The sequence below is a fragment of the Lepisosteus platostomus genome, chromosome 4 (assembly GCF_059453375.1).
Source record: "Lepisosteus platostomus isolate fLepPlt1 chromosome 4, fLepPlt1.hap1, whole genome shotgun sequence".
In the NCBI taxonomy this organism is placed as follows: domain Eukaryota; kingdom Metazoa; phylum Chordata; class Actinopteri; order Semionotiformes; family Lepisosteidae; genus Lepisosteus; species Lepisosteus platostomus.
The window spans coordinates 24,031,340-24,044,497 of record NC_142614.1 but is presented as its reverse complement, the minus strand read 5'-3'; the positions used below and the strand labels follow the sequence as shown (position 1 = coordinate 24,044,497).

The window sequence follows — 13,158 nt, the reverse complement described above, 5'->3', positions numbered from 1 at the left end:
TTTTTACTTTGGTAAAACATTGACAATTTTAATTCAATGTCATTTAGTCTGCATGCATATTTGGTAAATACTCACATAGAAAGAACCTTCACATTAATGATCTCCTGCCTGAGCTCCCTGCACGTTGTGGAGTTAAAATCATAAGGGCCTTCGTAAAACTCAAAGTACCTGCACAAAAAAAGAACAAGAAATGCCCAACTTTTAAGATATTAAAAACAATTGATAATACTTCACCACAGTTCTCTTAATGATTCCAAACATGAGCCCAATGAAGATATTTAGATTTTTCATTTCTAATACTACAGCAGATTATTTTCTACATTGATTCTCAACACTTCCATTTTTTTATTTTAGCAATTTCGCCAATTCTACAAATGCAACATCAAATAAATTCAAGATTCAAAACATTAGACAGAATAAAGTTAAATTCAGTCAGAAACAGAGGGAATTTTCCATTTTACACCCTCTTTACAAGCTTGGTTTGTAGTAACTGATTATTTCTCAACTCAGCTTTTAATGCTATAGCAGTTCTTGTTCCATATGGGGCAAATATGGACCTGTGATGTACTCTCTAGTATATCCACTTATTTCAGCCTTTCATTGTCTAACTCACTGTGAGCTCCACACTGCCTTATGGGAGATATACTGGAGCAGTGATAACGGAAGCAGCAAGTTTTCAACTTACCTTACTGTATGTTTTCAAGAGAGTGGCAAGACCTAGGAAAGTGTGTTTAAATTTCAAGGAAACCTTGGTCAAACTGAGGAAAGCCCTCTCCCTGGAAAATCCTAGCCACAACTAATGGCAAGGTCCAGGCATAAACAGGTGACAATTGGACCCCAGGGTTCAGAATGTGCTCCAGGAAAAATCTCTTTACTAGTTGATCCACTCAGGGATACACATTTCATCTTTCTTAAAGATGTTTCTGCACAGACTAACAAAGTTACATGAGACACTGAACTATGCAAATAGTCTGCTGCAAAGTGGCAGAGATGTTGTAAATGATGACTAAAGAGTGTTACTCAGTTCAATCTGTAAAATAACTGGCACGTCCGTTTCACTAATTCATGGAAGATGATGATGACTGTGAAAAGATCTGGTGATACAATAAATGCCTTTGAACCCAGGATGATGCAAATAGTCTTGAATGAAGCTTGTCATGTGTGGGTGAACGAAATTGCATGGAAATATGATGGAATTATGAAGTTGAGGTTTGTGTTACAATACAAATGTGTATATGTATTAATATAATGTTATGAAGTGAGATTATAATTGACAGCTCTCACTGTGCACTGTGCAACACCACTACAAAACCAGTGTCATTCCTTTCCAGAGTTCTGATCAAAGATTTTGAGCTTCTCTTGTATGCACATACAGTATGTTATATGAGACACAGAATGTGAAACACCTCCATTTACCAGTATCTAGGAGACTGTTGTAAACATTGATGAGAAAACATTCATGCAGCAAAGCTATGATAAGTTTTTAAACAAGAGGGTGCTTTATGTCTGTAATCAGGTTGCTGGATCTTCCTGATGCCCAACGGTGCTAGCAGCCGTAGAGGTTGATGTGCAGCTTAATACCTGAGCCCGTCACACACTTGTCATCGAATTGATACACATGGATAAAAGTGCATGGATTTGTTAATGAATACTTCCTATCAGATGGCAGCATTGCTTTAGTATTGTTATGATGGATGGGATAAATGCCCTTGCAAATTCTTGTTGAATGTCTCAACATTCTTCGATTGAAATGTGGGATGGTTGTGGTTGAAAATGGTTGTATATTTTATACAATTTGCATAACACCTTTCCATGTGAAGACTCAAAAGAACATAACATTTGTTTTTGAACATTTCATAATAAAGTACAAACAGGTGACATAAGGCCGACTGTTTTCTTCAGGTATATCACATAGTCTAACATATTAACTGTTTAGCATTGTCCAATAGGGATGAAGACATGCTAAGTCCCTTAAGTGTTTCAGAAGCATACTTTACATATACTGTATATACACAGCTATTATAATGTCACCTATTTTAACAGTTTAACTCAAACAGGCAAACATAGTTTTCATATTCTATACTGCATATATTTTACACTGTAAGCTGTGCCCACTTGTTCACTTCTGTTTTACAGCAGCCAAAACTGACATTCTTGTTCCTGAACAATGAATGGCACAGAACGTTATGCAAAGATTTGACAAACATATTTCTCTTGCTTTTTTTCTGCAGCTATATGGTTTTCAGATTCAAGTGTCTCTTGAATAAATAACAAAACACGTGTCTTTATATTATTAAGTTATAAAACCTCAAAATAATGCACCCCCTTGCCCATAAATGTATCCTAAAAAGATAATCCATTTAATTTGCCTTACAAAAATCCTCTGGTAACCCATAAGCCATTAATTGTACATCTTCATTTAAATCTAACTAAAGTAAAAAAAGAAATGTAACATGTCTCCCTTTAATAATAAATCAGGTAATAGTATGTCTTCTGAAAAACAAGTAAAGTTCTGTGGATACCAGACATTTTCCCATAGTGCTGTGAGAGATTTTTATGTCAAATAAAAAATAGCCTTTTCCCTAGACACAAAACGTACATATTAAAACATATTGAAATCTTAATCTGAAATCTCAAATGAATGATTGCATGTAAAGTGTAAATTTACACTGTCAGAACATCATTTTACTGTTGAAGAAGGACTCATTGTGTTCAATGACTCACTGGATGTTTCCCTGCATTGCATTTTTTTCCCCTGGCTCAGAGGCCAGCTCCTCTCACATGTGTGCTGAGGAAGCCTCATTTGTCCATCCATCCATTTTTTGACCGTTTCATCCAATTCAGGGCTGCAGGGGAGCCAGAGCAAGCAATGGAGTTCACAAGGCGGGGTTCACAAGTCCATCACAGGACAGACACAAACACAGACAGGTATACATTGGCACCCCAGGGCCAATTTTCCCAAAAGTCAATTAACCTACCAGTATGTCTTTGGACTGTGGGAGGAAACCAGAGCACCCAGAGAAAGCCAACAAGAACACAGGAAGAACATACAAACTCCACACAGACAGCACCCCAGGTCTGGAATTGAATCCAGGGCCTCAATACTACAGGGCAGCAATGCTAACCACTGCACCACCATGATACCTGGGAATTCCCATTTATATCAAGTCATTTTCCTCAAAACTTACACTGATTTTTCATAGAAAATAGTGACAAAATTACTGGCATTCCCATTGTAAATACGCAAAGTATTTAGCAATAGGTGTTTTTCTCTAGAAATGATTCCATGTGCTCGTTTCTAAGAAATAACAGCCGTTCAAACCTACAATATTTCTTTTTAAAAGTGTCTAGTAAAAATGACACCTGAATGAAAAAACAGCATGAAAATGAATAGCTGTGTAACCATATAAATTTTATGTGACTGCTGCAATATTTAAATGGGTTTGTAATGGATAATAGTATCGATCCTTTCTGGCTGTAGAAAATGCCTGGCTCACTGACATACACTGTGTGAAGGGTTGCAATGCAGATGTACTGAACAAGGTAATGGTTTCAGAGGAGATAAAGAAGCACTGATATTCAGCTTCAGATGTACATTCTGGGGATTAAATTTCAGGTTATTGCCACTTCATCCCATCATAATTGAAGGCGTGGGTCTTTTCTGTTGAACTATATACAAAGGTAAAGAGTTCTGTCTAGAATAAAAATAACTCTTTATTTCTACATAGAACATGGGTCTCTACATTTGCAATGATTGTTGGCCTTAAACACAAACAGCCTAAATATAATTTAGAATGGAACAACTACCTCCTATTTGTTAGCATTCAAATGTTGGACATCATAATATTACTAAAACTGTTCTTAGTAATGAAAGATACAAACTTAGAAATGTTAATGCTTTTTCTTTAAAAAGCTTGTACCTCTGAAGAACAACAGTATGTAAAATTTACTGAATCAAGTTTCCTTTCAGAAATGTACTGTAGTACAAATGATGTAAAACATTCAAGCTAGTCTATTAAATTGTGTCTCTTACAATAGCAGACACATTGTTGATGTGATTTACTGAGTTTAATTAACTATTGGGCAAAGTACACTGTACTGTACATACAAATTTATTTTCATGTTTAATTATGTCATTTGTAACTATGCTTAAATAATAAATACACAACCCTGTTGCTATAGAGAAAGGAAATCCTAAACACCTAAACAAATATTAATACAGGTAATAAGAACTTTAATATTTATTATGTTATTCATTTTGAGAGGATTCTGAGAGGATCTTTGTGCCGGCCCTTGTTTATTGGAAAGGAACACACTGTTTCAAATGCTGCACATACAGTACTATTATTTATGTTGATACTACTTATTTTTCATAACACATACTGTGTATAAATGTGTATTTTATATTTGCTTCTACTCCAATAGAACTGTCTAGATTCCCGATTTTATCAGAGTAGCTGTTTATGATGTTTATGAAGCACAATGTTCTAGGACTAAGTCGAGATACTGTAACTACGGTACACGGTATATTGCTCCTGCAAATAATGAAGTGGTGGCATTGTGGTTGCCGGTTCAAATCTCATGGCCAGCAGAGGAATCCTACTCCGTTGGACCCCTGAGAAAGGCCCTTAACCCCAGCTGCCATATAAATGGCTGACCCTGCACTCTGACCCCAAAAAGCTTCTCTCTCCCTGACTGTCTGCCTGTGTGTCTCATGGAGAGCAAGCTGGGGTATGTGAAAAGACAAATTCGTAATGCAAGAAATTGTATATGGCTAATAAAGTGATCTTATCTTATAAGGATCCCCTAAGAAAAAAAATAAACATTACACATGGTCCGCCGAGCTTTCTAAAGTCTGTGTCATTAATACAACAGTGCTTATACACAGTCACAGCTTCTTCTGCCTATTGATATGATGTAACTAGTGAGTTGTAAGACTGAAGAATGTTTCCTGGAACACTTGAATGTAAGTGAACATGGTGAACTGCAGTTTTATAGTAGACATTCTCTTTCTAGTTATTAGAAATTCAAAATACAGTATACAGACCATTCCTGTTCTAGGATCAACCTATTCCTCTGTCACATCAAACAATTGTCATTACACATTGGTAATTAGCTGGAGGAAGGCTACGCAGGCAAATGTCAATAGCAACGATCAGGCCTATAGCCCTGAATCCACAAGTTGTCCAAGGTCTGTCTGCAGAACCTCAGTAGTGCAGTCTTCAAAACTGACCATGTCCTAGGAAGAGTATTCAAGATCCTACTCTGGTACTTCTGTAGCAGTGGCCCCTGACTGAGACGACAAAATCGCAAGTTTCCTATCAGAAAGCCATTCCAATGTACAGCAAATACTTGCATTTGGTTTCTTTCTATCATTTCAGTTACTAAAGGATGTTCCTTTAAAATTACATATAATTTTAAGATCTCTTTATCTCCAGCTTTCAGAGGCTAAGAAAAGGGCAACAGTCAAAACCTCAATAAATTATTACCATTCTACTGAATGGGTGTCCATGCTCTATTTGCAAATTTGCAAAGCATGAAATTCACAGCTTTGAAATTCCATCTTTCTTCACAAATGCTTGCTATCCTAACACAAGATGCAAAACTGTATGTTTATTAAGGGGGAAAGTCCAGTTTAGATAGGCATTTTCATCTTTTTCTTAATCTTTCTCCATCCTCCACTTTCAGGAAGAATACAATTAACTGCAAAAGTAAATGAACGCTCAATTGCTTAGATGACTCCCAGGTACATAAGTTTAACCTGCTTTGTACAGAAAAGCAATATGAGGTGAGCTTTAAATGGAGGAATGAATGGCAGTGAGAGACAGAAAGAAGAATTCATATAGAAAAATATTTTTTATTTTTTTTAGTTCTTCAAAAAATGAAGAACAAATTAAGAAGGGAATCAGGGGCTTTAATAATAAGATAATAAATGTTACTTTATTATCTCACTATATTATATTATCTCACTTAATAGTGAGAAAATATACAGTATAGTGCAACTACCTCTAACAACAGGGTAACAGAACAGATTCAGAAATTCTCCCTGATATAAAGCATAAAAACTCCTTAATTTGAAAAGTATCGCAATGGACTAATGTTGTCCCAAAGACTGCATGCTTGCCTATGTGTATTTGTTGTTGGGGTTTTTTTGTACATTGAGAGCTCAGTGTGGAGAGTTAGTACAAGAACTCTGGTTTTTCTCTCTATTATTAAATGTGAGCACTCCAGCTCTCTTAAGACAGTGACACTTCTTTGGCTGGTTAAGGTGATATGTGGTTTCAGTATCCTCTGTATCTGTTGTGAGGGGGACAGAAGTCAGTGGAGTGTGTAGTGCTATTGCTACAAATAAAATATCTAAGCCTTGTGCTGAGAAACCAGAACTTGCAATAACAACAATGTTATTTTAATTATTCTGTGGACATTTGTCTTCCAACTGGAATCATTTGTGAACACTAATTGTGATGCTCATTGAACTGCTTGCTAAGCTGATATTCCAATCATAAATATATGACATTGAGTATTATGCAATTGAATTTAACTATTGATACTCTAAAAGGGAAAGGGGAGGAGTGGAAGAACTTCAATAACACATGCAAGGTGCCCATAGCTCTTCTCTCTCTCAATCACTCTCTTTTTCAAAAGTACAGTCATTTAATTTGGAAAGGTACCTTTTTTTTCCATTTCTGGCAGGCTTCTGTGCTCCTTCATCCGTGAAATTAATGGTCCCGGTCCAATTTGTCGATTCGTCTCCATTGTGCCGGCTAAACTGTAGCCCACTAATAAGAAAATGAGTCAGTTGGTATTTGATTTATTTACGTTTATGTTTTTAAAAACCCCCATACATACAGTGATTCATTTTTTTTAAATGTAAAGATTTCTTCTCCATCTTATTTGACATGTTTAAATTGGTTTTTAAAAACGTATTTTCAGATATGAAGGTGAGAGCTTTCAAAAACACATTTAAAAAATGGAAAGCTATCCGTATTTCTATCGCGCAATACATTTGTGTCAACCCAAACAAAATGACAGCAGAAACTGCTGCACAATCGTTGGCAATTCAAATAGTTACAAATAACAAAAATCATAAATTGGAGGTTTTTTGTATGTATTTTCAAACATTTTATGGCAGCACTGAAGCTCCCTTGGAAATGATGGGAGATCTGAGTGAAGACAGAAGGACAGACTGACCAGAAAAGAGAAAGATCAAGAGAATCAGAGATGAGATGGACTTCATGTACCAGAGCATGTGTGACTCAAAATACAAACAGGACATGGACAACACAGGCACCATAGCTGAAATAATTGTTCTATGTAATACATCTGGAATTTTAAAATAGAAGGCTATGACTGTATTTAGAGATGATGCTCTGCTGCTTTAGTAATTACTGTAACTCATCAATATTTTGTTTTTTTGAATTCTTACAATTCTGGGATCCACAATCAAGCACTACAAAGAGATTGCATATGTCTGCATACTTCTACTTTATGGACTTTTGCCCAACAAGTCTCCAAACAAAAAATCATGACATTACTCAACCTGAGTAAAAACAATGCTTTAATTTTGAGATGCTTTGTAGGAATGTGATATGTGTCTGGGCCATGGTCACAAGGGGAAAAAAAAGGATTTCTGGTAAGAGAAAAAATTGGCAGATGTCTGTTACAATTATGAATTGAATATGATCAAATCCCATATGTAAAGATTTATATAAGTACATAAAGATTCGTATTGTTCCACAACGCATGATTACCTATGATATAGTTTCATTAATTTCATCCTGTTTAGCTCAATTTTTACTTTTGACAAGTTACAACCTACAGTATACATCATGATGACCTTATACACTGTAGGTTTCAGAATTATTATTTAGAGAGTGCTGTAATGATGACAAAAAATACCATGTAAAGACTAAAGAAAATAGCTTTTAGATGACGCAGGTTTTTTTCTTTACCTTCTCTGATAGTGAATTTGCTGATGACATTTATTGCCAGTAATGTACTACATATCTTCACCTAACATCTTAAAGCATTTGGTCCATATGCAGTTCAAATTTAATTAGAAATGTACATTTATCCATAGATTCCTCAAACCATTATGTCAATAGGCAGAAACAGCCTGGTATAATTTGAAATTTCACATTAAGCAATTTCTGAAACATTTTCGTATAATTTAGGATGCAATTTTCTAAATCACCAACAACTGATCTTTAAACAACTGAGTTAAATTAAGTAGAACAGTTGTATTTCTTGAGTGCTATTTTGTTAGAGAAAAAAAGCACGTACAGTATGCTGTCAACAAATCAACATGGTTTAAATGAATTATTAACAGGCTTGCTTTTCGTACATTATGTTACAACTGCAGAGAGAACGCAAAATGCTTCAGAAACAGTAGTAAAGAAAATATGCTGTTCTGGAACAGGTAAAGGTTTATTCTATGCTGAAAAGAAAACAAAATTTCAGCTTTGGAGCCGTCTTCAGGTTTCTTAAAAAAAATGTTGTGTCTATTTTCTTTTCCTTTCAGTGTGGAATAAATCTTTACTTGTTCCTTTGCAGCCTACACATGCTACCTACTTGAATATACTCAGTAAAATACATTACTGATATTCTGTAATTCTAGAATTTAAATATTGCACATTTTTAAAAGTATCCATAAAATACCCAAGAATCTGAAAGAGTAAACTTAGATGAGTCAATGCTTTTTGGAAGTCTAAATATAGGTTGTATATGTAAAGGAACAGGTAGAGGGTTATTTCAGGCTGAAAGGAAAAGAAAAGAAACACATTTCAGTTGTGGAGCCTTCTTTGGGTGTCTTTAAAAAATGTTTCTTTTTTAGCGTGTAATAAACCTTTATGTTACTTTACAGCCTATGCAGGCTGATTCAGCTACTGTACCTATATAAAATACCTGAATATGCACTGTTTTACTTTTTACTGTACTGTTTTACATTACTGCTGTTACTTGTTTAAAGAACTTATCTTTATGTCTGTTTAAAGTAAGTTATATAGAACCTACCTTTTATTAAAGCATGAAACTTAAACAAATGACTCCTAAAATGTAAGAATAAATGAGAGGAAATGTATACAGTATGTATTTCAGACAGTAAAGCTCAGTTGAGCTCATTATTCACTTGCTTTATTGGTCACCTACACCCCATCTTAAACTACACCAGATGCGAAGGGAGTTTATAGTGCAATGGTCAATCTGACAGTTTTTAAAGATCATCTACAGTTTTTATGTGTCTCATCAATATCATGACTCTGCAGTATGGAGTTATGAGAGAGCTTTGCGTTTGACATTTCAGAGATGTCAGATCTCATAGGATGGTAATTTTTGGACAGATCATATATACTAAATTCCTATACTGTATGTGATTAAAAGGAATAGTTCTCGGTTCTGGTCCTGGGTGACCACTCCGTCTGCTGTATTTTGGTCCTACTGGGCTCTTAGTCATCAGTGCTAACAGATGCATGTAATTAAACTGCTGGCTTATTTACACTTTTTTTCTGCACTCAGTCCTTAGCTTTAAAAAAAACCTAGTTAAAGTACTATAATACTTCCAACAACTTCAGCAAAGAGAGATTTATGCTGTATCCCCTCAACTTGCTAATTAAGAATTTGTTCCATTATTTCTGACTTAATACCTCTAAGCAGATAATCAGTTTATGATTAACAGACACAACTGAAGACGAAAATGTATCAAACTTTTCCACTGTGTCTTTCTGCTGTCCACTTGGTTACATTTCAGCTAAATTAAATTCTGAGTTCTGAAACTAACTACTTGGTAGCTGAAATGTGACAGATTGAAGAGCAGAAGATGAAACAGATACTCACAGTTGGAGGTTTTGATCTCATCATCTTCACCAGGGAAGATTCTCTAATTTTTCAATTGTATGGACTTTTCATAAATTTTTCAGAATACAAAAATGAAAACTATAGGTATATAATAAATTAATTGCTTATCCTTCTAAATATCTATAGATAATACATTGCTTTTGACTCTAATATAAACCATTTTAAGAAAAATATGTTTTTTGAGACAGGCATAAATGCCAAAAGGTATGTTGGCAACTTGCTTATTGATTTGTACCTTGCTACTGAAAGAATGTTATAAATGTTATAAAAGCTAACAAACTGCTTGTCTTTTAGCTTCCTAACTGCTTATAACCCTGGCAAGAGGAAACATACAGTACCAGGGGGCATCTATAGGTCAGTGGAAAAGTACAGCTCATGTCTTAAATGTAGTAAAAAGGGAAGTCGAATGTCTTGTTTTGCGAATGTAAGCAATAATGAAAGTTTTAACAAGAAGTTGTTTTCCGCTACCCAAGCTTGACTAAAAAACTAATGGTTCGTTTTAGGGATTAGGTAATCTATGTTAAAGGTAGGAAGCTTCTCTGTTACTGTGTATAAAAAGCGCTGGGTAACGTCTTTCAGAGAGATTAGCTTTTGCAGGCTGATCTCCCGTATGCATACAAATAAACAGCTCTTCTTTCACCAACAATTGGACTCTGACATTTTAATGTTTCTTCAGTAAATTTTGATTATTCTAACATTTTCCAACAGACATATTTTATAATAATAAACAACAATTAAGCATTCAATGGATAGATCTTTATTATTTCAATATAGAACATAAAATGAGCATATTTGCCTCTCTCTCCTCAACCTGTATTGGTTAAATATTGCATATATTGATAATTGTTTATATATATTTTTCTATGAGCAATACTTTTATCATATTTGAATAAAACACTGTTTATAATACAAAGGAACAAGTAATAGGTTTATTCCATGCTGAAAAAAAGAAGAAAGAGAACACAACGTTTCGGCCATGGAGCCTTCTTCACCATGTTTTGTATTTTTCGAAATTAAACTGAATGATGGTTAATGTGACAATCACTCCACACTGCAGAAACTACACTTTAATTTGAACAAATCAATTTTCAAATCTGGAACACTTCAATATCCAGGCAATCCAGGAGCTTGAGTTCATGCTGACTTTACCAAATTACCACCTACAGATGAATTTAATTCATGGTTAACGTGTTTATTGCAAACACATAGATATCATTAGAAGTTATTTGTCCAGAGAAAAGGACAAATTTCTGCATGGTTGGAGTATATTTTGCATTTTAATGCACTGAAAGTACAAAAGATTTCATTTTAAACAAATACAACAAAGACTAACAAATATGTATTCTGAAGCTCATACATATGCAGAAGTAAGATGAATACTAATCTTTCTACATCTTAAATTTCGTAAACATCCATTCATCCATTTTCTAACAATTTCTTGAGCCCATCCCAGCATGCAACTGGCACAAGGCAGGATACACTCTGGATGGGCCACCAGACCACCATAAGGCAGAGACATGCACACACTCACTCCTTGGGCCAATTTTCCCAGAAGCAAATTAGCCTAGCAGTTTATCAACAAAGGGAGAACATACAAAGTCTGCAAAGATAGCACCCCCAGATTTAGAATTGAACCCAGGGCCCCAGTGCTGCTAGCCAGCAATGCTAAACAGTGTGCCACCATGCCACCATTTCATAAACATGTTAAATAATAATATTAGTGGCATTATGAGAAAGCAGATCTATGGTGGTCAAAGTCATTTTTTTATTCATGTTTCAAATGTACCTTGAACATATAGTTTTAGATAATACAATCTAATGGTAGACTCCGTTGAGCAGAGAAGATTGATAAGAGAACACAGAAAACATGCCTACACATGGTTTTTCTATACTAGCCAAAGCTCTTGTTTGGTTTATTCCAATAAAACACATCTATTATAAAGTCAATTTGCATATATGAAAAAATTGAGTCTGGCACTTGCTACAAGAGAGAAAGACAGAGACACAGAGACAGACACAGATAACAGTTGTGATGCAGCTGCCAAAAAAATAAAATTATCTGTAATTTCAAATGATTCTTGGCATTTGTTCTTGTTCAATTAGATAACATTTTAAAACATGATACAGCACTTAAGTACATATAATAAACAGCAAACTGTCTTTCTTCTTGAATGGTTCTTTTAATTTAAACACTTTCATACATACAGTAAAATGAATAGACCTGCAGGTTGTTAAGAGCCAGAGAAGCCAATTCTTCTAACCAGTGCAATATTCTTCCCTGTTGTACCACTTAACAAACTGAGTCAAGGTCGTAGAAATCACAGTTGCTGCCTAACCCCCCTGGGAGAATATTAGATTTACAGAGAAATCTAACATTAAGCAAGCACTTAAGAATAATACAGTACAGTACGTGTGAGAAACAGATTATAGTTTTCATTCTCATAAAAACATTCTAAGGTATATCACTATTCAAAGACCTACAGTTCATTATCTCACCCCTGAATCTCATTGACTGAATTTGTGACATTGGCAGTTATGTGTTCAGTTCCTTACTAAACATCGACTTGTACATCAAAGAGATGTTATTGAGATGCCCTTGTCAGCTTTCTGTGGAAAATGATACAGTATATCCACCTTTGCTACCAATATATAACTGGCTGTTTAAGTGGGGCTCTGTAGTGCCATCACCTCTTAAAGAGGAGACAAAATGAGTAGAAAAGCCTGCATTACATGTTCTAAGCAAAAGCTTCCTAATTAGCTCAAACAAACATATCTTCCTCGGTGGCTTAATGTGGCAAATGATTTGTTCATTTGTAAATTAATTTTAAGCTGCAGTTTCCTTCTTAAACATACAAATGCACACACTGTGCACCTATTTCAAAAGGCTAAGTATCTCAAAATGGAATGAAGCCCAGTAAATATTATACTGAGAAATGCATCCCATAAACACAGATTGATTCCCTTCCTACATTGTTAGAGTCACCAATTAAATTAATACTGTACTATCAGGGCCTTTTTGAAAGAAAAAAAACCACTATGCAGTATAACCTTTATTTAATGAAGATTTCAAGCTGTTCTTTGACACACACTTTTAAAATACAGTATAATGACAACACACATACTCTAAGAGATATCTTCAACATAATTTGTCCTACAAAGCAAGCCTACAAGGAGCTTATGAGAATCAATAAGATATCCACTCAACATTAAAACTGTGAAAGACAAATACTATAATCTACAGTTGTCTGAGAGAACATTCTCTTATTAGCATCTGTGACAATAGAAACAGTTAATATGAAAACAAGG

At 34.9% G+C, this 13,158-nt stretch overlaps 1 protein-coding gene across 2 annotated transcripts in view; it reads right to left on the bottom strand.

The window, feature by feature from the left end:
- The window catches only part of st8sia5 (ST8 alpha-N-acetyl-neuraminide alpha-2,8-sialyltransferase 5), a 31,091-nt gene that overhangs the window by 15,088 nt on the left and 2,845 nt on the right, over positions 1-13,158 (bottom strand). Inside the window, exons 2-3 of one of the 2 annotated variants that reach the window (XM_088629117.1) lie at positions 6,672-6,779; positions 76-168 (exon numbers count right to left, since the gene is read on the bottom strand). In XM_088629117.1, coding sequence (XP_088485243.1) covers positions 76-168; positions 6,672-6,779 — 201 coding nt within the window. The remainder of the gene's footprint in view (positions 1-75; positions 169-6,671; positions 6,780-13,158) is intronic. The other variant, XM_088629118.1, reaches the window with a different exon arrangement.